The sequence below is a fragment of the Sparus aurata genome, chromosome 1, assembly GCF_900880675.1.
Source record: "Sparus aurata chromosome 1, fSpaAur1.1, whole genome shotgun sequence".
Taxonomy (NCBI): Eukaryota; Metazoa; Chordata; class Actinopteri; order Spariformes; family Sparidae; genus Sparus; species Sparus aurata.
The window spans coordinates 689,816-717,259 of NC_044187.1; the positions used below are offsets into that span (position 1 = coordinate 689,816).

Sequence of the window (27,444 nt, forward strand, 5' to 3'; positions counted from 1 at the left end):
TGAGCTGATGATCAGAGAGGAGTGAGACCTCTGTGCAGCAGAAGATCTTTGTACCTGTTGGACGCCTTCTTATTATGCCCCTCCCACTCGTGTTTGCGGTGCAGAAGTCCCTCGAGCTGCGAGGACGAGTCCTGGTTCTTGGACGGCAGCGTGGACGACTGGCTGGTTTTACTCTTCCTGCCGGCGGTCGGCGAGCCACCGGGACTCGGCTCCTTGGAGCTGCGCTCGCCATTCACCAGGTCCACTCCGTCCACGCCGTCCTGAACAGAGGACACGGTTAAAGAGCGTTAATGACAGGCGAGCAGCTGGCCACAGTCAACCAAAACTAAACGTGTAAGATCATGGTAGCTGTCGTCTTCATCACTAAACAAAGGTTCCTCCATGTTGTCAGCATTGTGGATGTGAGTTCGGAGTGAGTACTGACCCGAGGAGAGTCCTGGTCTGACGGGAGTCCGTTCTGAGTGATGCCTCCGCTGCAGAGACACAGACAAATGTTATTAGTGAGCGGGTCAGAGCCGCAGTTCCTCTGACGTCCACCAGGTGCTGCTGATCATCACCTCTGCTGCTGACTCTCCTCCTGCTGCTGCACCACCACCGGCTCTGGAGACGGAGGCTTCCTCATCCGCTCCTCCTCCTCCTGCTGCCTCCTCACCTCCAGCAGCTCCAGCTGTTCTCACACACACACACACACACACACACACAGTTTGTAGAAAATGTCTTTAACTTTAATCAGAGACATTTTCTCAGACCAGCAGTTTTTTTATCTGTACTAAACACAATGAAACGTTCCTCTCTTCTTCTTCACATTTAATGATTAAATACGTATATTGATATTAGTCATATTCAAAGAGCAGCGTGTAGTTTTGTTGAAGAAATGTTAATGTGAAGACAAACTAATCAAAATCTATGACTACGATTTATTAAGTATTTATCATTGTTTTGTAAATGACATCAAAACTACACCTGTGTTGAGCTCACTGAAGAGGAACCGCCTGATATGTTTCTTTACGAGCAATCGACGACTGATCGGACAGACTGAAGAACTCTTATTATGCTACAGATGTTCTTCCTTCATCATCCTCACTGGTCTGAGATCAGAATATGAAATGTTTATTTTGTCCCCCCCTGCTCACCGTAGTCAGCCTCTCCAGAGCGGAGAAGCGCTCCTCCCAGGTGGCGGCAGACTTCTCGAAGGCCTCGTGGCGTTTGATGAGCTTCTCCACCTCATCCACGCTCTGACCCATCTCCCTGCTGGACAGGTACGGCTCCTGGCCCAGCAGCCACGCCTCGGCCACACCTGCGTCCCGCGAGAACTGGTGCACCTCCAGGACTGAGGGAGGAGGGGGAGGAGGGGGGAGTCAGGCGCCATCACATCAACACCTTCTGTCATTGTTTTTATAATCAATCATATTTCTGTTCTATGCCTGGTTTCCTTAGAACTTTGTGTAAACAGGAAGTTGTTTTGTTGCTATGGAGACGTCTGTGATCTCCCTGCAAGTGTCCATAAATGTAAACTTGTGTTCTGTTCAGTGTTCTGTGTGTTCTCAGTGTTCTGTGTGTTCTATTTGTTCCCTTCTGGTTCCTGTAGTTTAGCAGCAGCATTGAACAGTTCACATGTTGGTTCTGTATGCGCTGCAGCCTCCGGTGTGTCGGAGGTTCTGTTTGGTCCGGATGAGCTCAGCTGACTAAACCTCCTGCAGCGTTTCCTGATTGGTCGACTTAGAAGCAGCTCAGTCATCTTGGTTAAAGGTCGGCGAGCGCCCGAGGAGTCTTCATCAATGCTGACTCATCACTGCAGTGTCCAATCAGCTGCGACCTTTAATCATGTGTGAGCCTGATGACTGCAGGGACACCGCTCTGACCTCTGACCCCGTCTGAGCTTTCATACAGAACAATCAAACAGGAAGTGTGTGAGTCTTACTGAGTCGTAGCCACTCCCATCGATCCTCCCACTTGTCGATCATCTCTTTCCTCTTGTCGGTCAGCTGCAGCAGCTTCTCTTTGATCTGCACACAAACACACTGAACTGAACCTGACGAACACGTCAACATGACAGCACCGGCCCACCGGGCCACCAGGCCACCGGGCCACCGGCCCACCGGGCCACCCGACTCAGGAGGTGATGAACAGGTTTGATTGGCTGTCACACGAGTGATTGTTGCTTTCTTCACTCTCAGGTGTGTTTTCTGTCCTGAGTCATCACCTGTAAATACTCTATTACTGACAGTAATCAACAGTCATGTTGATCAACAGTCATGTTGATTACCAAGTAAAGATCGAGTGTTAAAATATGACTTTGGTCTAAGTGAAAGTCACATGAAGAGAACTCAAGTAACCGTCTGAACTGATATTATATGCAGTGAAGCATCAGTAAAGTAACTGATCCACATATTTACATGTATACAGTGAGCCAGCTGATCATCACAGTCACCGTTAGTATCTGACTGGTGAGTAAATGTACTCAGTAACGTTCCCTCACCTCCTCTGATGCGTAGTGTTTCCGGGCCAGCAGAGCTTTCCCGAGCTCGATGCAGGCGGTGAAGCTGTCGTTTCGGGCGTCGATCTCGGCCTTGATGCCCTGATGGTTGTTCATCAGCAGCTCCACTGAGGACACGTCTCTGAACACACACACACACACACATTTATCACAGTGTTATCGGGCCAAAGGTCCCAGTCCAGCAGACAGCAGCAGCCTCAGTGTACCTGGGGTTCTCCTGGGCCTCGATGAGCCGGATCACGTCTTCCATCCACAGCATCAGGTCCCGGACCATGCTGAAGAACCTGAACTTGTCCCCGGTGTCGAGGAGGCGGGCCCGCCGTCCGTCGCAGGCCTCCAGCAGACTCCTCCAGGCCTCCAGCACTTCACTCTCTCTCCGCTGGATGTCGTCTGCTTTGTCTCCAGCATACGCCGACTGCAGACGGACCGCGTCCTCCTGCAGCTGCCTCACCTGCAACCAAAGGTCAAAGGTCAAAGGTTTCCCACTAGTTCAAACTGAGTAATAGTCACTGTGTGGAAGTGCCACAATTAATAGTCAATTAAATAGATAAAATAAAGTCTAATATATGACTATTAAGTATTAGAAAAATGTTTCACTGCAACAAATGTGAGATGACGACACTTCAGTTAATACAATTTATGTCCCCATAAACCCAACGTGTCCCCATAAACCCAACATGTCCCCATAAACCCAACGTGTCTCCACAAACCCAACATGTCTCCACAAACCCAACGTGTCCACTTAAACCCAACGTTTCTCCACAAACCCAACATGTCTCCACAAACCCAATGTGTCCCCATAAACCCAACATGTCTCCACAAACCCAATGTGTCCCCATAAACCCAATATGTCTCCATAAACCCAACGTGTCTCCATAAACCCAACGTGTCTCCACAAACCCAACATGTCTCCACAAACCCAATGTGTCCACTTAAACCCAACGTGTCTCCATAAACCCAACGTGTCTCCACAAACCCAATGTGTCCACTTAAACCCAACGTGTCTCCACAAACCCAATGTGTCCACTTAAACCCAACGTGTCTCCACAAACCTAACATGTCTCCAGAAACCCAATGTGTCCACTTAAACCCAACGTGTCCACTTAAACCCAACATGTCTCCACAAACCCAACATGTCTCCACAAACCCAATGTGTCCACTTAAACCCAACGTGTCTCCATAAACCCAACATGTCTCTGTACCGCATGTGGTGTGACTGACCTGTGTTCCCAGGGCCTGAATATCGTGTTCGAAGGTGGTGTGCATCCTCTGCAGTGTCTCCACTGTGTTCTGGTCGCGTCCGACTTCCTCCGGTAGCTTCTTCTGCTTGTCCAGGATGCGTCCCAGGATCTCCTTTGCATCATGGTAGAACTTGTGAAGCTCGAAGGAAGCGGCGAGGATCTGCGTCCTGGTGTCGATGAGCTCCAGAAGATCGGCCCAGGCCTCGTTCAGCCCATCCTTCCACTCTGCCACCGTCGCTGCGTCGCCGTGACCCGTGTTGATCAGCTCGTCTGCCAGACGGTTGACAGCGTCCACTCGCTCCTGACCAATGTTGCCAGTGTCCCGAGCAAACTCTCGGAAACGCTCCTGCAACATCTGAGCAGGGAGCATGCAGGTCATAGGTCAGATATGATACTACAGCTGAAGTATTACAGTACAAATATTACAGTTTAGTAAAAGTACCAGTGGTTGCAGCGTGACCTGCAGTGATGTTTGTTCAGCAGTATTAGTCACAGTAACAGTAGTATTAGTAGTAGAAGTACACGCAGTAACGTACTGTAACGTGTTCGTAGTCCTGTCCAAGCTCATGTGACCCGGCCACCACCTCCCGCTCAGCGATCCACTGCTCAAGGTCGTCAACCTCTCGGTTCAGCTGGAACAGGCGGAGCCTCTCGTCCAGTTTGCCCCGCCTCTCCTCTGACAGGTCCTTCAAGCCGGCGTACAGCTTATCCACCTGAGACTGACGCATACTGATTCGCTCACTGACACACACACACACACACACACACACACACACGGACAAACACAAACTCTGTTACCATGGCAATGACAGAAACTGGACTGAACTGGTTCAGTTTGATCCAGGTTCTCCGCTGCATCAGACAAACCGCTGTCAACACAACAACAACAACAGCGATGCTGATGTCACCTCTCCGGGTGTCCGTCAGACACCAGTCCTCTGCTGGTCTTGGACAGCTGGTGGACGGTCTCAGCGTAGTCCTCCACCGCCTGCTCCACGATCTGATGCTTCTTCTGCATGGTGACGGCACTCTGCTCGTCCTGATACACACACACACACACACACACACACACACACACACACACACAAACACACACACTGTTGTTACAACACACTTTCATTCAAATAATCAGATTCATTCTGATAATTACTATTACAAAACATTTAGTAAAGAAATTGATTGAGGACAGAGGACAACAAGGTCCCAGAACACTGTTTGTTTATATGTGGTGGACCTTGCCACCTTTTAGCTTCAAAGTATACATTTGAATCAATCCATCCTGTGGTTTGGTGCCGACCTGTATGCTGAACATATGGAGGAGTAGTTAACGTTTATAATCAGAGAACGTTACAGACGTTGTTTTTGGTTCCTCTCTGTTTCCTGAATATATCTGTACATGTTTAAATGTGTAAATGAGACATTAACTTATAGCACTTTGTAGAAGGAGCTTTATAAAGTTCACTACATTCACTTGTATCAGTTCACAGGGCGGAGCTGCTGCATCCAAGATGGCGGTGACGTCGACGTATCACAGCAACGGGCCGACCTGCTCAATGAGGTGTCTGTGTTTATATGTGTATGGTTACAGCGGCTGGCATGGCAGCCATTTTGAAAGATAACTTGGAGGAGGAGTGAACTAAATTGTTCAGAGTAAAATGTGATCGAACAACGAGCTGCTGATCAATAACAGTTAGCGCTGCTGTTCGGTAACAGTTAGCGCTGCTGATCGCTAACAGTTAGCGCTGCTGATCGGTAACAGTTAGCGCTGCTGATCGGTAACAGTTAGCGCTGCTGATCGGTAACAGTTAGCGCTGCTGATCGGTAACAGTTAGCGCTGCTGATCGGTAACAGTTAGCGCTGCTGTTCGGTAACAGTTAGCGCTGCTGATCGGTAACAGTTAGCGCTGCTGATCGGTAACAGTTAGCGCTGCTGATCGGTAACAGTTAGCGCTGCTGATCGGTAACAGGTAGCGCTGCTGATCGGTAACAGTTAGCGCTGCTGTTCGGTAACAGTTAGCGCTGCTGATCGGTAACAGTTAGCGCTGCTGATCGGTAACAGTTAGCGCTGCTGATCGGTAACAGTTAGCGCTGCTGTTCGGTAACAGTTAGCGCTGCTGATCGGTAACAGTTAGCGCTGCTGATCGGTAACAGTTAGCGTTGCTGATCGGTAACAGTTAGCGCTGCTGATCGGTAACAGTTAGCGCTGCTGATCGGTAACAGTTAGCGCTGCTGATCGGTAACAGTTAGCGCTGCTGATCGGTAACAGTTAGCGCTGCTGATCAGTAACAGTTAGCGCTGCTGATCAATAACAGTTAGCGCTGCTGATCGGTAACAGTTAGCGCTGCTGATCGGTAACAGTTAGCGCTGCTGATCGGTAACAGTTAGCGCTGCTGATCGGTAACAGTTAGCGCTGCTGATCGGTAACAGTTAGCGCTGCTGATCAATAACAGTTAGCGCTGCTGATCAATAACAGTTAGCGCTGCTGATCGGTAACAGTTAGCGCTGCTGATCGGTAACAGTTAGCGCTGCTGATCGGTAACAGTTCGCGCTGCTGATCGGTAACAGTTAGCGCTGCTGATCGATAACAGTTAGCGCTGCTGATCAATAACAGTTAGCGCTGCTGATCAATAACAGTTAGCGCTGGCTGAATCAGGTAACAGGTTAGCGCTGCGGATCAATAAACGTTAGCTGGTGATCATAACAGTTTAGCGCTGCTGTATCGGTAACAGTTAGGCGTTCTGCGGATCAGTAACAGTTAGCGCTGCTGATTCGGTAACAGTTAGTCGCTGCTGATTCAGGTAACAGTTAGCGCTGCTTGATCGGTAGACAGTTAGCGCTGCTGATCAATAACAGTTTAAGCGCTGCTGAGATCAGTTAACAGTTAGCGCTGGCTGGGATCAGTAACAGTTAGCGCTGCTGATCGGTAACAGTTAGCGCTGCTGATCAGGTAACAGTTAGCGCTGCTGATCGGTAACAGTTGACGCTGCTGATCGGTAAACAGTTAGCGCTGCTGATCAATAACAGTTAGCGCTGCTGATCGGTAACAGTTAGCGCTGCTGATCGGTAACAGTTAGCGCTGCGGATCAATAACATTAGCGCTGCATGATCGGTAACAGTTAGCGCTGCTGATCGGTAACAGTTAGCGCTGCTGATCGGTAACAGTTAGCGCTGCTGATCGGTAACAGTTCGCGCTGCTGATCGGTAACAGTTAGCGCTGCTGATCAATAACAGTTAGCGCTGCTGATCGGTAACAGTTAGCGCTGCTGATCGGTAACATGTGTCGCCACTCGGTGTCTCTGTTGTTGTTTCACACAGGCTGCAGCTGAGACAGCAGCACATCCTGGTACTTTGTTGTTGCCTCATGCCCCGCCCCCTTTAGTATGACAACAGCAGCTCTAATCTGATTGGTGCTAGATGTAAATTCTGGCTCTCACACACACACACACACACACACACACCTTGGCCTTCTCCTCTGACATCATGTACAGCTCCTGCTCGCTCATCCAGGCTTCAGCCTCGGCAGCATCAAAGTAATACTGCTGGGCTTTGTGCGCCTCCTCCAGCCGCTCATGGCGTCGCTCCGCCTCCTCCATCAGCTGCCTCCACAGCTCCCGCAGGTTGGCCAGGCGCTGGCGGATGATGTTGGCGCTGGACGACTCGTCCTTCAGGAGACTCTCACTGCGCTCCAGGATGTCGTCGATACGAGGCTGATGTCCCTGGATCTCCTTCTGCAGCGTCTGAGGACGAAGACCAGCGGCTCAGGTTACATCCATCATGGCTGACGTCACTTGAAATGGTTCTGACTGTTTAATTTCAGACGTGTCTCAGGTGTCTCTCACCTGGTTCTTCTTGATGAGCAGCTGGACCGTCTGCAGGTTGTGTCCGTGATCGGTGGACGTGGCCACAGCCATCCTCTCCTGAACCCACAGCTGGAGGACAGAACAGCAGAGACATTAACGAGGGGACGACCTCTGACCTCCACCTGATGGTGGCGCTGCAGAACATCCTGTCTGATGAGAGTCACGGGCTGACGACAGAACTAACATCCGCCTGTGACTCAGTTCATGATCTCAAATTTAAAACCACTTCCTGTTCAACATGTGACAGACTTTGTTTCAGAAATGAAACAAAATGAAAGTATTTCACCGTCACCAGCTGAACTGTATTAACTTTCTGCAGCATGTTTTATTGTTAAAGCACAGAGACGACGTTCCTTTCACAACGTTCTGAGTAAAGAGCAGAGCAGAAACTCTCCGTCAGGTCTACGTACGATCTCGTCCTCCACGTCTCGGTTGAACTGATGAATCTCTCTGGACTCCACCAGGAAGTCCCTCCGGCGGCGCAGCGGCTCCAACAGCTCCTGGAACTTCCTCTCCACCACCTGCCTCCGTCCGTCCTGCTCGTCAGTGTCCTTCACCTCCTGACCCAGCGCCTTCACCTGGCTCTGCAGCTCCACCACCTCCCGCTGACGCACCTCCACCTGGTTCTCCAGCATCTGAGGGGCGTGATCAGCAGGACAAGACGAGCTTGAATCAATGCGTCCTGCATCAAAATCTTACTGAACTGATTTTCACATTATCACAGTTACTTTGCAGTGGCAGTAATGAAGGACAGCGTCAGCACTGTCCTATGAGTGTACCTGTTGTTTCTTGAGCAGGATGTTGACGGAGGTCAGGTCTTTGCCGTAGTCGTCAGACTGGATCTGACCCTCCAGACCTCCCATCCACTTGTCGAGGTCAGCGCAGCTCTGTGTGAACAGCTCCGCCTTGTTGGCGTCGAACAGACACTGAGCTTTAGTCTGCGTGGTGGACTCTAACTCCTCCCACATGGTGTGGAGCGCCGACAGCTTCTCCTTCACCTCCGCCTCCGTCTCCGGCTTCTCCGCCACCAGCAGCATGCCGTCCTGTCGTCAACAAACCAGGAAGAACTCAGGTCAGGTTCAAAGCTCACCAGCTGACAGTTTTACAGGTGTTGGTCCAAGAGCGAAGGAAAGCTAGACTACAATAAATAAGCAACATGTAGCTAACAGATATCAACATCAGCAGCAGGGACACGTGCTGCTGACTCCAGTCAACAAGCTAAGTCCTTTTTATCTCATCAGTCTGAGTTCTGGTGGCTGTAAACTGCAGTCAGTCATGTTTCATGAGTATTTCTCTGTTGTGCCAACAAGCTGAACATGCTAGCTACTGAGCTAAAGCTAACGTCATCTGATGTTTTACATCATCATTTAATCTGCTGAGTCACACTTTGTCAGGTGGTGTTAATCACAAAGACACAAAGATTTCTCATCAACTTATTGATTAGTTTAACACGTCAGAACAACTTCAAAAGGCGATCATACTGTTTGGTAATATGCTGGTGATCAATACACCTTAGTGTATCTCAATCAGTTCACTCTGTCCTCTCAGTTCATTAAACATTTAAAGGGAACTTTGGATTTTAACTGAATGGATTCTGTTTCCTGGTGTTGATCTCTGACTTCTGTTGTGACATCACATATCTGTCTGTGCAGTACAGGTGCACAGGTGCGGTGTAGTAGAGGCATCACGAGGGGCCACAGACCTTCTGGATCTTGTCCAGCCACTCTTTGTTGGACTGCAGTTCCGCCATGAAGGCCTGGTGCTTCAGCCACTTGCTGTGCAGGTTCCGGGCCTCGTCGTAGGTCATGTCCTGCGCTGTGAGCATCTTCTCATTGATCCACAGAGACAGCTGGAGACGCACACAACATGGAAATGTTTAACATTAAAATCTAACACATGTTCAATCCATTTCTACGTAGGTGTTGGAATGACTTTCAGTTTGATTTTCTTTATGAGGCGTTGATGATAGAAGTGTTTGAGTAGAGACAGACCTCCTGACAGTCCTGCAGGAACTTCTGCAGGTCTCTGTTGTCCTTCAGTCTCATCAGCAGCTCCACTGCAGCCTCCCTGTTCTTCTTATGCCTGAAACATGGAGGACAAGGTCAGAGCAGCACGCCAACATACAAACAATACTTCAAGCTTGAGCATGTACTTCAATGAAAGTGTAAATAACATATTTTCAGATCAGTTTGTGATCTTGGGCCTTATTAGTCTTCAGCTGCTTCAGTTGTTCAGGAGAACGCTGCAACTCTGTTTGACTGTGAAGCTCCAGAACTGTTCTGTGTCTGGGTGTCATGATTGTACCTGTCGTCGATGGAGGTGACTCTCTCCTGGATGCGTTCAGAGTTGATGTTTCCGTCGCTGGCCAACCGCCTGCCGGCCTCTACCACACTGTTGATCTTGTCTTCATTGGCGTCCATGGTGGTCATGAAGTCCTCCTGCTTCTTGATGGCGGCCTCTGCGCCCTCCAGAGTGGTAGGCATCTCGGTGTGAGCCAGGATGTACTCCTGCAGGACGAGGACACAGGGTTTATTTCTGTGAGACAGCAATATCTGAACGGACTGACCTGCTACTAGAGTTGGTCCAATCCTGATCTGGAGCTTTTAACATCATGAGCGTGGTGTTGAAAACAGAGTGAGGTGAATCGGTGGTGGTTACCTGGTTGTTGAGGAAGGCCTCGGCCTGCTTGGTGTCCCTGAGGAACAGCTGGTAAGCGTGGGACTGGGACAGCAGGTTCTGCCGGTTCTCCCACATCTTGTGCAGTTCGTTCCAGCCGGTGTCGAGCGCCTGCAGCCGCTGTCTCAGGAACATGTACTGTGCATCTGTCTGGCCCTGCGTCACCATCTCCCCCATGTCCCGCATCTTCTGGTAGTCCTCCTCGTAGTTATTTATCTCGTTCTTGATGCCTTCGTGCTGGGCCATGAGCTTCTCCGCCTCAGCCAGCGTGTTGGGCATGTCCTCGGAGGCGATGGCCGTCTGAGTCCGGGACAGCCAGGACTGGAAGTCGTCAAGCTCGCGCAGGAACTGCTGCAGCTTCCTGGCCTCGCCCAGAGACTCCTCGCGGTTCTTCAGAGTGTTCTTCATTTCCTCCCAGACAGCAGTGATCTCAGCCAGGCGGTCTGTGATAGCCTTGGCCTGCTCAGGGTGCTCTTCTGCCAGCTGCTGAGCCTCGCCTCGCAGATCACCTAGTTTGTCTTCAATGGCGGCCAGGTCGCGCTCCATACCGGTCAGTTTGCGCTGCAGGGCCATGACTCCGGTGAGGTCGTTGCCAAGCTCCTGGGTTGACTCAATGACTTTGGTCTTCTCTTTGATCCAGGACTTGGTCTCGTTGCAGTCCAGGTGGTAATTCTGCACTCCCAGAGCGGAGTTCAGTGACTCCTTCTTCTGGTCCACCAGATCACGGAACTGACTCCACCTAGAGGTAAAAGAGGGTCATCACAGTCTACAGGTACAATCACACCTACAGATTTGAGGTGTTTACGTTGAGGACACAGCAGTTATGACATGTTACACCTGTTCGTACCTGTTATTGAGTTTGTCCTGTTGGGTCTTGATGTCCTTTTCGCTCGGGTGACCGTTGTGCATCAGCTGCCGGGCGATCTGGTTTACCACAGCAACACGAGATGCCTGGTTGTTCATCTCCGGCTCCAGACTCTCAAACCTGCCAAGGACACAGACACACTGATACAGCGCTCGGTAAAAGAGGTGAAGAGTCACAAACACCTATGCAGCATCTTGTCCTACCTGTGCTGGACGACCTCCAGGTCCTCCAGTTTTTCGGGGATCTCCATGCTGTTCAGCCACTGTTCCTTCTCGTCGATCCAAACCTCACAAGCGCTGGCCTCGCTGAACATCTTGTAGAGCGCCAGAGCGTCCTGCAGCGCCTGCTTCCTCAGCTTCGTCAGCTCTGCCACCTCCTTGTAGCGCTCCTCGATACCGGCCAGCCGACCACGCACCTCTTCAGACTCAGCCTCCTCTGTCGATAGAGAGGCGGCCTGCTCGTGGAGTGAGTCGATGACTGGACGGTAGCTGGCCACCTCTGCAGCTGCGTCCTTGTGCTTCCGGACCAGAGCCTGGGTGGAGAATTCGTCATGGCCCGTTTCTCCACTGGAGACAATGCGCAGGGCATCAAGCGTCCAGGCGTCGACATCATCTGCGTCAGCCTGGAACTGGTGCAGAGCCATAGCCTCCTCCAACCTCTTCTTCCTTGCCGCTGCCAGCTGCTCCAGCGCTGCCCACTGAGCCTGCAGGTCAGCAATACGCTCCTGGATCTTGGTGGCAGCAAAGTGGCCTGCCTCCACCATGGCCTGGCCCTCTGCGATGGTGTGCTGCAGGTGGCCGGCGCGCCCGCTCATCTCGTCCTCCAGGGCGCGTTGCTGGCTGAGGAGGCGCAGCGCCCCCGTCAGGTCCTTTCCGTGCTCAACCGAGGACAGGATCTGCTCCTTCTCACGGATCCAGCCCTCCTCCTCGGCCATCTCCCAGAAGAACTTCCAGAGACGACGCGACTCTTCCAGGCGAGCACGACGCTCTGCGGCCAGCTGGGTCAGCTCCTGGTAGCAGAACTCCAGGTGGGAAACCCGGTCCTGGATGACCTGAGGGTCGCAGGGCTTATAGCCTGGACAGGAACACACAATGTTAGCTCTAATGTGTTTAAAATAATCTACTCAGCAGACTGCTGCCTCAAAACACTACAGACAGAAGCGTTCACAGGTCGGCCTCAGCACGCTGCTGGACCTACAGGAACGGCTCACAGTTAAGACTATTTAAACCCAAAAGGAAGCTGTTCACCTTCATTGTTGACAGAGAACTTGTTGGCATTGGTGCTGACTGCCTTCACCCTGTCAGCCTGGATAGCGATGTCTGCCTCCACCAGGGCGTGTTTCTGCAGCAGGTCCTCCACACCCAACAGATGCTTCCCGTAATCCTGAGACAGCAGCAACATCTGGAAACCAAAGACAGACAGACGGGAAGAGAGGATGAACAGTTAGGCTTGCAGTGATCAAACAGAACAGCATCGCTACAAGGACGCTCAGTTAGCACCTGGAGGAACTCATATCTACCCTCTCATCTGACTGTAATCTACCATGTGAAGGTAGGATCTGTTGACCTCAGCGGTCGTCGGCGTACCTTCATCTCGTCCATCCAGTCCATGATGTAGAGCATCTCCTGGAAGACTCTCTGCAGGCCTAGGTTCATCTCCAGTCTCTGCCGGCGGGCCTTCAGCAGCTCCAGCAGGTACTCCCACAGCCGGATCACATTGTCCTTCCTGGCCGTGATGCGTTTAATGTCATGGTAGTGCTCCACCTCCAGCTCCTTTGCCACAGCCACCACAGCCTGGACGCGCTCCTCATACGCTGCGATGTCCGTCTCAATCGCCTCATGCTTCTTTGTGGCTGCTTCGACGGCCTGAAGGTCGAAACCAAAGTTGTCCTGGAGAGAAAAAAAACTCTTTTAATTTTTCCTGACAGGATTTACAGAGCAGATCTGAGTGCTGTAAGCTGGATGCTGATGTGAAGCAGCACCTGGTCTCTGCTGCTGACTGTGTGTCCTCCTACCTGTGACACCAGTCTCTGGTTCTCACTGAGCCAGGTCTCTCTCATGGCCGCCTTGCGGTCAAAGCGTCTGGCGAGTTGTTCCAGTTTCTCCTGACGAATAAGTTCTGTCCTAAGAGCCAGCTCCCTCTCGTGCTCCGCCTTCTCCAGTCGCTCCCAGGCCTGGCGGACAAACACCGTCACCATCAAACATTAAAGTGAAGCAGCAACTGAAAGCATCCACAATCAAAACATCTCTCTGACGGACTTGAGCTTTAGCCTGAGAGCTTTTTATCGACTGTGTCCTCTTCCTGTACTGAATTAACATCCTTTTGAATCTCTTATCAAGTGTACTTTAGTTCAGCGTTCAACATGTGTGAAGTCAACAATACTGAAGCAACCTTTCAGTAAAGATTGAGATCTAAATGTCAATCTATTATATATTTACGACTTTAAGTCAAAGATACAATAATCAGACACCAGTCACATTTCTTTTGGTGTTAGCTTAGCGTTAGCCTGCAGCATCAGTGATGAAGACGATCAGCTGACTGAAACCCAGACAACGTCGCACATGTTGGTTTATTCTCTTGGTCAGAGATCCTTTGTTTGACTTGTTTGTGAGGAGGGTTCACTCAGCAGGATAAAGTCGAGCTGCTGTAATATATCTCTGTATGGAGTCGGTCTGATCATGGCAGAGCCGTCAGAGCTGACAACAATCTTTAAATGGATTTAGAGAATCATGAAATCTGTACAATCAGAATTATTATGTTCAGACGACATTCTAAGAAGCTGCTGTCTGAATGTTTTCTACATGTTTTTGTCTCTGCTGATTAAAAACATCAATCGCAGACTGAGTAAGATATTTGTTTTAGGGTTGTAACCACTGATTTGTATCATCTGCTGATGAACTCAGAGAGGTTCAGTTCACTGTGACTGACAACAGAGAACAAAAGGATTCTTTGGACTTTTGTTCTGAATAAATGAGGATTCATTGGCTGGTTGACTGCCTGAGGATCAGTTGGGCTCATATCACAGCTGATAGTCGGTTGTAGGAAGGATAAATCCTGAAGCTGTTTGTGAACACGGACCAGTAACATCAACAGGTTTTACATTAGGGCGGTGTGATGGTCGCTGCTGGAGGCCTGAGAGCTGCTCTGACCTTGTTGATGTCTGAGATGAGCTTCCCCTCTCGGGGCATGTAGACCTTCTGGTTGTTGGCTCTCATCTTACTCTGGATGGTGAAGAGCAGAACCTCCAGGTTCCCCTTCTCTGTGAACCTGAGGACACCAGAGGTCAGAGGAGACGAGAGCAGGTGAGAGGAAATAACCAGACTGTGAGAGCTGATTTAGATTTAGAGAAGACAGTGTGGACATTAAGACAGTGAGGAGGGTTCTGACTTTGGAGGCTTCTCGACGGTCCTGTAGGTGTTGAAGGCCTGCAGCTGCTGCTGGACGCCGACCAGCGAGTTGGCGAACTTCCTGTTGTTGAGGATGATGATGGTCTGTTCGATCCACTCCAGCAGATCTGAGGCCAGAGACTCGTACTTCTCGATCATCTTCTCCGTCTCGATGGCGTTATCCAGCACCTGGACAGAAAAACAGAGACACTTCCTGTCACAGCTACAGATATGTGACAGGTATTGATCACACAGTAACAGTGAAGTAGTGATCAGTCTGGGTTTGACATCTTCTGACCTTTCCGATCCGTTTGCCCTCCACCTTCAGAGCCTTCATCTTGGAGAAGTAGTGATAATACGTCACCACGTAGGTGATGACCGACTTCTCATCAGGATGGTCCACGCTGATATCTGCAACACACAACATGGAGCCGTGACACTCGAGTCGCCGTGACACTCGCGTCGCCGTGACACTCGAGTCGCCGTGACACTCGAGTCGCCGTGACAGTCACGTCGCCGTGACACTCACATCACCGTGACACTCGCGTCGCGTCGTGTAGACTCGAGTCACCGTGACTGTGACTCGTGTAGACTCGAGTCACCGTGACTGTGACTCGTGTAGTCTGGGCAGTCTGGCTCAGATAAAGCAGGTCAGGTAAACCTGGTCTCTTAAACTGGGTCAGGCCCACCTGGCCCGGTAAAGCGGGTCGTGTTCTCACCTTCAGGGTCCAGCAGCTTGGTGAGACCCAGGTGCTGCTCGGCCAGGTTGAAGGCGTTCTGCAGGTTGTGGTGAGCGTTGGATTTCTTCAACTTGTCAAAGTCGATCAGATCGGGTCTGAACAAAAAACACAAAACTTGATTTACAACAACGCCAACGCAGCTTTAAAGACGAATACAGTTTTGAGATAACAAATGTTGTGTACTTGAGACCTCTATTTAATGACGTCATAATGACGTCATAATGATGTCATAATGATGTCATCATTGGAATGATCTACCTGATACTGTATGTAAAATGTCTTCAGACGAGCGCCCGGCTGAAGGTGGAGGTGTTACCTGTGTTTGTGGATGAGAGCGTTGAAGGCCATCCCGTCTCTCCAGCTGGTGGAGAAGTTGTGGATGTTCACGTTGGGATACCTGAGGAACAAACACACCTGGGGTTAATCGTGACATCATCTCAGGTGAGTCACAGCATCAACACGACATCCGTTACCACATGACTGGCTCATCCCACCTACTGTACTTCTGTCAGTCAGCAGAGACAGATACTGTAGTAACAGCAGTATAAATACAGGAATGTGCAGTACTGAGTATTAGTACACGTCTCACCCAGCTGTCTTCATCTGACACCAGAGCAGCAGAGCGTCTTTGGCTGATCTCTTCTCTTTGTTGTCTTCAGTCTCCACACTGATGTCCTGAATCTGAAGAGACACACAGACGCAGTTCACACCTGTTATAACACCTGACTCCATGTTTCTACTCAAAGACAGAAAGAAGTTCATGTAGAACATTTGCTGAATGAACAAGAAGGTCCAAATAATGCAGAATGAGTCAGAGACAGAGTTTCACAGAGTTTATAAAGTGTCTCCAACTCAACAACTCACTAAACTGACACATTTGTTAAGGGAGTCTGGGGACTTTCTCCACGGGGACAAAGAAGGAGCCTATATTGTTCCTGTTTAGTGTCTTTGTAACATGTGACATGTTTAGATCAATAACATGTTTCTTCTTTCATAAATGGAGTGTAAATGGTGACATCAATGTAAACAGTGTGTTCAAACAGCTGATCAATGTTGGCAGGTAAGACTTTAGCACTGATTTAACTCAACAACTCTTAAAATCACCACATTTGTTAATGGAGTCTGGTGGTGTTGTGTTACTGGATCAGTGGTTGGACAAACTGGGGACCAACTCCAGTCTCATTGGACTTTTAGATTTTCGGCTGAGCTGATTGGACCTTTTGTCATTAACACCTGATGTAAAAAGTGTTGTTGTTGTGTGAACGTGAGCCGGACGCAGCGACGAGTCCTCCAGCGCCTCCTGAAACTGTGGGATCAGAAACAGCTCCAGTGATTTGATTGGTCGAGCTGTTGGGAGAGTTCAGTCTGAGAAGACGACTCCAGGGCAGAGACACGCCCCCTGAGGCAACAGCTGCCCTCTGATTGGACGATTTAAGGAGGAAGTGAGAGCTGATTGTTACTGGAGGTCAAAGGTCGATCCAGCACTGTGGTTTCCATGACGATGGCTGTCAGTAAAACATGAACCAACCTGGACTTTAACCTGAGCTGAGCTGGTCCACCAATCAGAGGCCAGTCTGTCAATGAGTAATAAAAGGGGGCGTGGCTCTGAGTTACTAAGAAACAGGCTCTGATGACTCGTCACTTTTGACTTTGTTTTGTTTCTTGTTGATTTATTTAACTAAAATTAATTTATATCAACAAACTGTTAAAAGAATACATTAATTAAAACATCACATTTACTGAGACTTCATGAAACAGTGACGCAGATCAATAAAACGTGTTGAGTGAATAAAGATGATTCTTATTAATATAAATGTAGAAATGTGTTTATTTTGTGTTCCTGCAGCTGCACAACAAAGAAAACATGATTATAAATAAATAATAATATTTGTGTGTTTGTCAGCACGTGATTGGCTGACAAACAAACGGCACCGTGACATCATCACGTTCCATAATAACCAGCCACATGTTTAAAGATTTATCTTATTTTATTGGATACTTTGTGGTTTTATAACACATTGTGTCTGAATATCATCAGGATCATTTCATGTCAACATGTTTTATGACTTCCTATATTTCTTGTTTTGGTGTTTTGCCTCTCTCTGATTGGCCGGTGCTGCACCGTGTTACTCTGGTGGTTACGACGCTACAAACTTTATTGTTATTAGAATTAGTAAATAGTTTTATTATCAGTCTTGAATGTGTCAAGTCAAGGTGGCTAAAAGGTTTTTATGTGAGTAATCACAACACTTTGTTTAGCACTCAAAGGCAGCAGTAATCATTTCCACCTCATCGTTCCATCACCAGCTCTCCGTCTCTGTGACAACGACAGACTCCAAGTTATTGATTATGGATCGACACTGTCACATTCATCTCTGTCTGAAGTGTGAGCTCGAGCTGTAAATCTGGTCTGAGATCAGTTGTGATGTGTTCTCTGCTGCAGACGAGCTGATGGAGACACCTGATGTTTAAATCACGTCTCAGCTGCTTCAGGTGTTCAGCAGAATGCTGCAAATGAAGACTGAGTTTGTGTGAACTGTTCCTTTAAAAGCTTCTAACAAGTAAACAAAGAAAGTGTGACTCTTCATGAGTCGCACCTTGTTGTCACCTGACAGTCGTGTTACAGAACAGGTGAAGCCTCGGCGTGGAGACCAGCTGACCTCCGTGTGGGTGTGGTTACCTGGAAGCGGAGGATGATGGTCCAGATGAGTCCCAGCGTCAGTCGGTGGTTTCCGTCCACGATGTCGTGGGAGCCCATGTTCTCCAGGTGAACCCTCTGCTCCTTCAGGAACTGCAGAGCCTTGTCCACGTTCTCCAGACAGTGGATACGCATCCGGCCTTTGGTCGGCTTCGGCTGCCACATAGAAACACAGAAGAAGAAACCACAGAGAGTCAGGGCGGAGACGAGCTGCAGCTCCTCTGACGGCCACCAGGGGAGGAAGTGGCTGTCTGAGGGCAGGTTTTCACAATAAAAGATCTGTAAAGAAAATATTCTGGGGAACAGACACAGGAAGTGTGTGTAGTTCTGTGTGTACTGTGTGTAGTTCTGTGTGTACTGAGCAGTACCAGTCTCTCTCCTGACAGAACCTCCAGCAGCTTGATGAGCATGCGTCCGTCCCTCAGGTCCATGTACAGGTCTGTGATCCTGCAGGACACTCTGGACAGGTGAGAGTTCACCCACTTAGTGAACGTCTTCTTCTGCACCGCCTCACGCTCATCTGCACACGCACGCACACACACACACGCACACACACACACACACACACACACACACACACACACAGGGTTAGCAACGGTTTTAGCCACGTTAGCTCACAGGTTCAGACTGAAACATGTCACACTGTTCATCCTCTCACAGGAGGAGGAGGAGGAGCAGGAGGAGGAGGAGGAGGAGCAGGAGGTTTGTGATTCTTGTTTCTCTTCAGATAAAAACTTTTATTTTGGTGGTGACCTTTGACCGAGAGGAAACAGGAAGTCATAAGCAGGAAGGATGTAGAGGAGCCAATCAGGAGCCTTTACGAGCAGTTTCCTGGTCATCACTTCATATTTGAACACAAACTTAATACAGATGTTACTTCCTGTTGTTGTGGATCAATAAGCCCCGCCCCCAGCTTCCTGTCACATGACAGGCAGTCCGACCCTCGTTAACACTGTGGTGGCTTTGACCTGCAGCTGGACAGGCCCCGCCCACTGACACAAGACATATTGATTATTGATGGATTGATCTGATTGTATATGAACATGTGTCACACTTCAGGTACTCTGACAGTAATCTATTACATCTCTGCAGACAGGACTGAGGGCTGCAGCACTACATATCATTCTGATCTGCATTTTTTGGACCTTCTTGTTCATTCAGCAAATGTTCTACATGAACTTCTTTCTGTCTTTGAGTAGAAACATGGAGTCTGTTTGTCTCAGTGATGGACGAGCAGGAAGTGACATCAGCCCAGGATGCAGGTCAGTGTCAGGTGTGATCTGATGGATCACTCAGGACGGATGTAAACACTGGTGTAGTCCAGGGTCTACGCAGGTATACCCACTTATTTTTCAGTCAGCATTACGTATTATACTTCTAAATCCCCCTGATGTGCACTTTCCTAAGGTATTAAACCGTTTGCCTGCCACCCACCCTCGCGGTGTACCAGCGTACTGAAATGGAGCGCACCTCAGTATGGTGAGTAGCTCCCCCATACATGAAAACCCATTGGTCAAGTCTGAGTGATTGACAGCCATCAAGCCAATCACAGCCATTTGAACAAACCCACTGGTTCCGGCGGCCCGGGAAAGTAAACACTGACATGCTAACACGGAGCTGCAGTCACTCTGCTGCAGACAGCCAACAGAGCGGAGGTCTGAAACAGTTATTTAACTAGTTAATAATGTAGAATTCTGTCTGTAAATAACTAAACTGTGTCTTGCTTTGTGGCATGTCAGCTGATATTAAACAAGCCAGGTAAAGTTAATGGTCACTGACAGATAGTTTTCTAGAGAGATTCATGATCATTATTCTTTTTGTGAGGAATGCCAGAAAGGAAGAGGCAGCAGAAGACTGACGTGGAGTTATATGACAGGAGGGAAACAGATAGCTTGCTTTCAATCTAATGCACTAATTCAAGTTTATAGTAATACATTCATATTCTTGCATTAATGCCATGTAGGTGCTCATTTACGTAACTTAAAGCTATTTGTTGGAGCTTTAAACCTTCTTTTCAATGAAGAAAATCTCCTACATCAACTCATCCCTGTTACTGCTCTCATTAAAATCTTAAATTATAAGAGGAATGAAATAATATAAAGTACAGTAAAGGCTAGGATGAAAGATTAGTTCAAACAATTAGAACAACAAAATATATGTAAAATAATTAATAAAAAGCAGATAAAAGAACAACAAAAGAAAGGAATGTTTCCTTATCAAATCAGGGCTGTAGAGGTTTGTTCTGAGTTTACACTAAATATTTCAACACTTCCATGTTCAGGATTATTAACATTGAGTTCTTTATGTTGGATGTTTATGAGGAAGTCCAGGAGTCAGGACGAAGGAGCGCCGAGGAAAAAGGAATAGTTCACACTAAATGCACAGTTGTCTCTCACTCGTCTGTGGGCCGGTGTTGGTTTAGTAATGTCATAATCCTCCCTGAGATCAAGCAGCAGAGGTTATGTGACAATGAGCAAAAACCACTGACGGAGTTTTAGGTAAACTAAATAGAGTCTTACATGTCACTGTGTGTAAAACAGGGTGTTAAACAGGGCAAACACTGAGAGTCGACCCACTCCACTACACCTCTGCATGTAAATACCAGGTGTGAACTTCCTGCTGTTCCTGCTCCAATCAGACGTCTCCAACCAACACGCCACCAATCAGACACAAGGACACTTTCTGACCATCAGACTGAAACACATTTCTGAACATGATCCAGTCGCCTGGCAGAGAAGAACCACCTCCCAGTCGGACCAGAACCACCTCTATCAGCTGACCTCTTCTTCTTCTTCTTCTCCTCTTCTTACCTTGCAGCTGTTTGAATCGGCCCTCCAGCAGGTTGTAGTTCTGCTGCAGCTGAGACGGGTCAGGCGTCCACTCCACCTCCATCACTTCCCACCGATCCAAAACCTCCAGAAACAAAAACGTGTGGGACGACTCCACCGAGAGAACGGATCAACCTACTGAGAGCTCCGAGATCAGCGGGCTCATAGTGTCACAGCGACACGCTCAATCTGTTCACTGAGACCACACACACACACACACACACACACACACACACTCAGCTCCTCCAGGAGAACCCAGGCGGTTCTGAAATCACACAAGAACTCCACTTGCAGCTCAGACGAACACAGAAGACGTCCTCGTGTTTCCAGGAGGCGACAGAAAGAGTCCAGAGGTCAGAGTGACGCTCGCAGCCGGAGAGAGTGTGTGTGTGTGTGTGTGTGTGTGTGTGTGTGTGTGTGTGTGTGTGTGTGAGTGTGAGTGTGTGTGTGTGTGTATCCGGCCCTGCCCAACACTGAAGCAAGGCAGCAGCTTCATTCTCCCTCTGCTGAGTCTTCCTGCTGCTGCTCCGATTGTTCAGTTTCCCTCCAAAACACACACACACATACACACACACACACACAAACATACACACACACACACACACACACACACACACACACACACAAAGGGGGGGCGGCACTAAAAACCCACACTGTTAAAAACGATGGCGTCCTGAGTCTCAGATATCTGAAGCTCTTATTGATCATTTGAGAAACTAACAGCTGTTTAAAGTCCAACATCAGTTCATTCTGTCAGACGGGAGAAAATGTAACAACGATAAACTCGTCAGGCAGATTAACAATCAGCTGTCAGGTTGATCAGTTTCTACTAATGATGTCTGAATCACTGTGTGAACGATGTTTCATCAGAATCTAATCTGACAGTCAAATGTTCTGACCAACGCTTTTTACAGTGTAGTCTGTGTGTGTGTGTGTGTGTGTGTGTGTGTGTGTGTGTGTGTGTTAAGGAGAGGGGGAGTCATCAATCAGCCAATAGTGTTGCAGCTTGACAATGATGTCATCAGGGGTGGGGGGGTGTTTCCCCTCATTGTTCCCTCACATTCCTGACTGAAGGACAGGAAGCAAGGAACAAACATCCTGCGCACACACACACACACACACACACACACACACACACACACACACACACACACACACCTTTAATGATTTACCTCACCAACAGTCAGCCAATCACAGAGCCTCCCATGCTGCTGGGTGTCATCTTGATAAGATTAAAGGAGTATTACGCAGGACTGTGTCTCTGTGTTTCCACCTGTGGACACTTTGTGTGGAGCTCCAGCCAATCACAGCGCAGGACGTGAGGGCGGGACTTCCACTTCCAGTTGTTACAGGTCAGAACATCAGAGTTAAAGGAGGACCGACCCGTCACAACCTCAGACCTTCAGAACCTTCAATCAATCCCAGCTTCAAAGCCATTCTCTGGTATCATCTCCATGGCAACAGCAGCTGAGGCTCATGGGTATTATAGTTTTTAGACAGAAAACAAGGTGACATCATCATCATCATCCTCCTCTTCATCCTGCAGAGTTAGAGGCAAACCCGAGCCCGACCCGAACCACCCAGAACACCCTGATCCGCTCCACAGTAACTAGCCTGCACAGCTGCTAGCCACCTAGCATTAGCATGATGTTCCTGGGGGCCGGTCGCCCCTCTGAACCCACGGCAGCCGACTACAGCTGTGATGTTGCTGGTGTACGATCACCAACACTGCTGAACCTTCGGCTTTCTTCCCAAGATGTAATAAAACTGGATGATGGTGGACGTGAAACTTTACCCCCGCTCCTCGCGAGGGTCCCTGATCATTTGTGCCGCGCCCCGGTCCCACCGTCTCGCTGTAAGCACTACCGCCGCCGGGGAAAACACAGCGGCCGGCTGGTGAGGCTGAAGGCCCGTCTCAGGTGCGTTTCTTCGCCTGCTTGGACTGAGATTGGAGCAATGCCTTGCCTCGTTTTTCCTCGACGCTCGCTGGACCCTGCTGACGCCTGGCTGGTACCTGTCGTCGGCCCGGAAGAGGTGTTCCCGCCCCGCGGCCCCTGCTCGCCTCGTCCCCGCTGGCACGGGCTGAATCACCGCAACTTGCGCCCTCTGTGTCGGGCTCCCTGGACAGCCAGCGCTGCGGACCCACCGGTTCCTGCCAGGACTGGCCTGGTTTCACTGAGCTTTCACCACAGGATTGCTGCTATTTTAACTCCCTGTGGACGTCGGGCCGAGGAGGAGGAATAGCGACAGTCTATAAGAGTCATTATAAATGTAAGCAGATATTGCTGTCATCCTCCTTCAGCAGCTTTGAACTGAGTTTATTTGAGCTTGGTCTCTCTCACAGTGCTGTGTGCGGTGGTGTATCGGCCTCCCAAGTACAATAAGGACTTTTAAACGACTTTTCTGAATATGACCGTGTTCTTATTGTTGGGGATTTTAGTGTTCATGTGTGTTGTCCTGACAAGCCAATGGCAAAGAACTTTTTAAACCTCATTGATTATTTTAATCTTGTACAGTTTGTGTCTGGACCTACACAACAACACGCAGGGCTGTAAACTAACTTTTTGGCTCACCTACCAAGGGGACTGCTAGGTGAAGAATCTACCAGCCAAGTCAATTTTTTTACCGGCCAAATAATAAATTGCCTCTTTTTGTTGCATATACATCTGTTTCAGTACTTTTCATGGAGATAAGAGTATTATATACCAATACATGCTTAGAAAAGAGGCCAAAGTATTATTTAGAAATACATTTTAATATTATTAATTAAATTTCATAACATTGCAAATTGAAAACTTGAACAGTGCAAAACTTTGACAAAGGAAACACTCATTAATTAACTATCAGGCTCTGTAACAGACTTGTCAGTGGAGACTGTACCATAATACATTTACACTGGATTTGATGGTTTTACACGTTTTGTGACGTGACAACTGTTCTCATATTAAGCCACTTGATTATCAAACTGAAACCTAATTGAAGGAAGTCGTTTAGAAATTATGCGCAACTTAAGTACAACTTCCCTCAGCTCATGAGTTAGAGGTGTCGTCATTGCTGCGCTCGAATCACAGTCACTGCGCCAAACTTTTACAGAGCGGTGAAGCGCACGCTACGTTGCTTCTGAGGGGAACTATTTTCTACAGCGGTGACGTCGGGGGAGCTACTTCAGTGCAACACACAACAAATAGCCGGTTTAGCACTAACGTTTGCTACCGTCATAAGTTATCACTTTACAGCTACTACAATGTTTTGCTACATCATGCATAATTTATTGCAAGAGCACGACCATCGGGACAAACATTTACCCACCCCGTGGCATGTATCCCTCCAAAGTTAAGTCGCCAGGGGAATATTTTAGTCGCATTTGGCGAGTGGCGACCGCTAGTTTACAGCCCTGACAACACGGACACACACTTGATCTTGTTTTATCGTATGGTTTGCCCGTTTTTAATCTAGAGCCTTGTGACGCAGTGTTTTCTGACCACATGCCTGTATTATTATTTGAGGCTGCTCTTGTCTGTGATACATTTAAACCTCGCGCTGCTGCTCGGTGCTGTCACATTATTAACCCTTCCACTGCTGCTCAGTTCTCGGTGGCCTTCAGTCAGAACGCCATCATTCCTGATTCTGTGTGCAACACAGAGGAGCTGAGCTCGTGGTTTCACTCCACCTGCCAAACTGTTTTAGACACTGTGGCTCCATTAAAATCCAGGCAGCCTAAAACTAAATCTGAGCCCTGGTTAAATGACGCGACTCATGCTGTCAGACGTGAGTGTCGTAGAGCTGAACGCAAGTGGAAGAAGGACAAACTGCAGGTGTCTCTTCAAATGATAAGGGACTGCTGGCGTCATTATCAGAAACTGTACAAGATGCCAGAAGGAAACATTTCTCTGATATTATTCTGTCGAACCGTCACAAGCCTCGTGTTTTGTTTAACACTGTTGACTTTCTTCTTAGTACCCTGCAGACTGCCTGTATGGAGGCGTCGCCTGCTGTGTGTTAAAACCTTCTTCACTTTTTTATTGGTAAGGTTGCTTCAATTCGGGCTCAAATCTCACCTTCTGCTTATGACCCGTCAGTCTCTGTCCCCTGCTCTGCTGTCTTTCACCAGTTTGAGCCTGTGACTTTCCTTTTTACAGGAGATTGTTGGTCATTTGAAGCCATCAGGTTCTCCAAATGATGCTGTCCCACCTCGACTATTTAAAGAGGTTTTCCCCACTGTAGGACCATCTGTTATTGTGCTAATCAATAGCAGTCTGTCCTCAGGTGTGGTCCCTGAAACTTTAAACATGCAGTAGTACAACCTCTGATTAACAGACCTGCTCTAGATCCTGCAGTTCTTGCCAATTTCAGGCTGATCTCCAAACATCCTGGAGAAGGTTGTGCACAGCCAATTAATTATCCAATCCAGTTTTAAATCCCTGCACAGCACGAATCAGCTCTTTTAAGAGTTTTTAATGATATATTTTTAGCTACGGACTCTGTTGACTGTGTCATCCTTGTGCTTTTAGATTTAACTGCTGCATCTGACACAGTGGATCATGACACTTGAATCTCACGCTTGAAGCAGTGGGTGGGCATCAGGGGCGTAGCATGCAGACGACAGTCAGATTTATGTGCCTCTTAAAAAGAAACATGAACACTCTGTCAGACGGTTACTTACGTGTCTTGATGACATAAAAGCCTGGACGGCTCTGAACTTTTCAAATTCCAATGATAAAAAGACAGAAGTGATGGTTTTTGGTGGCGCCACTGGGACCCCCCTGTAATCTGGGTTCCTTGGCCCAGAATATTAAACCTAATATCACTAACGTAGGGTTTAAAGTGGACCCTGAGCTCAACCTTAACTGTCAGATCAAGGCTGTTGTCAAATCTGGCTTCTTCCATCTGAGGCAGCTGGCCAAAATAAAGCCGATTCTATCAAGGCAGCACTTTGAGACGGTGATCCACGCCTTTGTAACCACTCAGCTGGATTACTGTCTGTGGGGGTCCGTGGCTCCTCCATCGCCGTCTCCAGATGATACAGAATGCAGCTGCACGTCTTTTAACCGGCACACGTCAATACGAGCACATTTCCCCCATTTTATCCTCACTGCACTGGCTGCCTAATCAATTTCAGATCCATTTCAAAATTCTTTTATTTGCTTTTAAATCCCTGAATGGTCTTGCCCCGCCCTACCTCTCTGAGCTCCTACAGCCTTATACACCCGCCCGCTCCCTCAGGTCAGATGATCAGCTGAGTCCACTCCGAGCTGAAGCTCAGAGGAGACCGAGCTCCTGCTGTGTCGGCTCCTGAACTATGGAATGATCTGCCTCTGCTCGTTAAACAGGCCTCCTCCCTGTCGGTTTTTAAATCTCTTCTAAACCATCTCTTCTCCATAGCTGACACCGAGTAAGAGGTCGACTCGATCTTCTTGATTTTATTCCTTATTATATTACTTTTATTGCATTCTTTACTCATGTTTTATGCCTTTTAATGTATTGTTGTATTTTGTGCTTTATGCCTCCTCCCCTCTCCTCCCCTCTCCTCTTCTTCCTCCCTCCCCTCCCTCTCTCCTCCTCTCCCCTCCTCCTCTCCTCCCTCTCCTCTTCTTCCTCCCCTCTCCCCTCTCCTCCCTCTCCTCTTCTTCCTCCCCTCTCTCCCCTCTCCTCCTCCTGCTCCTCCTCCTCTTCTTCCTCCCTCTCCTCTTCTCCTCCCCTCCCCCTCTCCTCCTCTCCTCCCTCTCCTCTTCTTCTCCTCCTCTCCCCCCTCCTCCTCCTCCTCCCTCTCCTCTTCTTCCTCCCTTCTCCCCTCTCCTCCTCCTGCTCCTCCTCCTCTCCTCCCTCTCCTCTTCTTCCTCCCCTCTCCCCTCTCCCCTCTCCCCTCTCCCCCCTCCTCCTCTCCTCTCCTCCTCTCCCCTCTCCCCCCTCCTCCTCTCCTCCCTCTCCTCTTCTTCCTCCCCTCTCCCCTCTCCTCCCTCCCCTCTCCTCTCCTCCTCCTGCTCCTCCTCTTCTTCTTCCCCTCCCTCCCCTCTCCTCCTCTTGCTCCTCCTCATCAGCAGAGGGCTGGTTCATGTTTACATGTGATCAGCTGACACATGCTGCCATCTAGTGTTCAGCCTCCATTACACCACCTCCTCCTCCTCCACCTCCTCCTCCTCCTCCTCCTCCTCCTCCTCCTCCCCCTGCTTCTCCTCCTCCTCCTCCTCCTCCTGCTGAGTCCATTGACTCTTTTAATAAACATTTAATGGTTTCGGTCAAACTCAGATTCTTGATGTGACCGTCTGCTGTCTTTATCGATAATCAACGTCTCTGTTGTCTCTGTGGGCGGCTGTAGAAATGATCTCAGGTGGTATGTAAAGGTGTCGGGCTCCTACCTGCGAGCGCCTTGATGCGGGAGCGTTCGAAGAGGCGGGCCGAGCTGTTCTCGTTGTCCCATTCTTCGTCCCAGCGGTTGTTGACCGTGTCGTTGCTGCTGTACTGCTGCTGCAGCTCCATGTGGTCGAACTCGGCCGCCACCGTCGTCATCATGACCGTTCACCTGTGACACGCCTCGATGTCAGCGGGGACGCGTCCACATCGGCAGCTTCAGGCCGAGCCCTGCGGCAGCAATGAGACAGGAAGTACAGGGATCAATACACAAAGTGATCAACAACAACAGCATTGATAACTGAT

At 49.0% G+C, this 27,444-nt stretch overlaps 1 protein-coding gene across 2 annotated transcripts in view; it reads right to left on the bottom strand.

Moving 5' to 3' along the window:
- Window positions 1–27,444, bottom strand: part of LOC115582883 (spectrin beta chain, non-erythrocytic 1-like) — a 37,110-nt gene that overhangs the window by 2,332 nt on the left and 7,334 nt on the right. The window contains exons 2-33 of one of the 2 annotated variants that reach the window (XM_030419111.1): window positions 27,147–27,369; window positions 18,331–18,482; window positions 17,945–18,118; window positions 15,854–15,945; window positions 15,581–15,661; window positions 15,244–15,359; window positions 14,823–14,935; window positions 14,526–14,713; window positions 14,288–14,405; window positions 13,153–13,311; window positions 12,725–13,027; window positions 12,386–12,539; window positions 11,342–12,212; window positions 11,121–11,258; window positions 10,256–11,012; window positions 9,902–10,104; window positions 9,589–9,679; window positions 9,300–9,446; window positions 8,377–8,640; window positions 8,008–8,232; window positions 7,577–7,666; window positions 7,196–7,474; window positions 4,647–4,777; window positions 4,275–4,479; window positions 3,719–4,093; window positions 2,704–2,948; window positions 2,480–2,618; window positions 1,922–2,006; window positions 1,134–1,330; window positions 558–667; window positions 425–473; window positions 55–260 (exon numbers count right to left, since the gene is read on the bottom strand). In XM_030419111.1, coding sequence (XP_030274971.1) covers window positions 55–260; window positions 425–473; window positions 558–667; window positions 1,134–1,330; window positions 1,922–2,006; window positions 2,480–2,618; window positions 2,704–2,948; window positions 3,719–4,093; window positions 4,275–4,479; window positions 4,647–4,777; window positions 7,196–7,474; window positions 7,577–7,666; window positions 8,008–8,232; window positions 8,377–8,640; window positions 9,300–9,446; window positions 9,589–9,679; window positions 9,902–10,104; window positions 10,256–11,012; window positions 11,121–11,258; window positions 11,342–12,212; window positions 12,386–12,539; window positions 12,725–13,027; window positions 13,153–13,311; window positions 14,288–14,405; window positions 14,526–14,713; window positions 14,823–14,935; window positions 15,244–15,359; window positions 15,581–15,661; window positions 15,854–15,945; window positions 17,945–18,118; window positions 18,331–18,482; window positions 27,147–27,300 — 6,611 coding nt within the window. In that variant the 5' untranslated portion in view covers window positions 27,301–27,369. Of the gene's footprint in view, window positions 1–54; window positions 261–424; window positions 474–557; window positions 668–1,133; window positions 1,331–1,921; window positions 2,007–2,479; window positions 2,619–2,703; window positions 2,949–3,718; window positions 4,094–4,274; window positions 4,480–4,646; window positions 4,778–7,195; window positions 7,475–7,576; window positions 7,667–8,007; window positions 8,233–8,376; window positions 8,641–9,299; window positions 9,447–9,588; window positions 9,680–9,901; window positions 10,105–10,255; window positions 11,013–11,120; window positions 11,259–11,341; window positions 12,213–12,385; window positions 12,540–12,724; window positions 13,028–13,152; window positions 13,312–14,287; window positions 14,406–14,525; window positions 14,714–14,822; window positions 14,936–15,243; window positions 15,360–15,580; window positions 15,662–15,853; window positions 15,946–17,944; window positions 18,119–18,330; window positions 18,483–20,772; window positions 21,123–27,146; window positions 27,370–27,444 lie in introns of those variants that run through there. The other variant, XM_030419118.1, reaches the window with a different exon arrangement.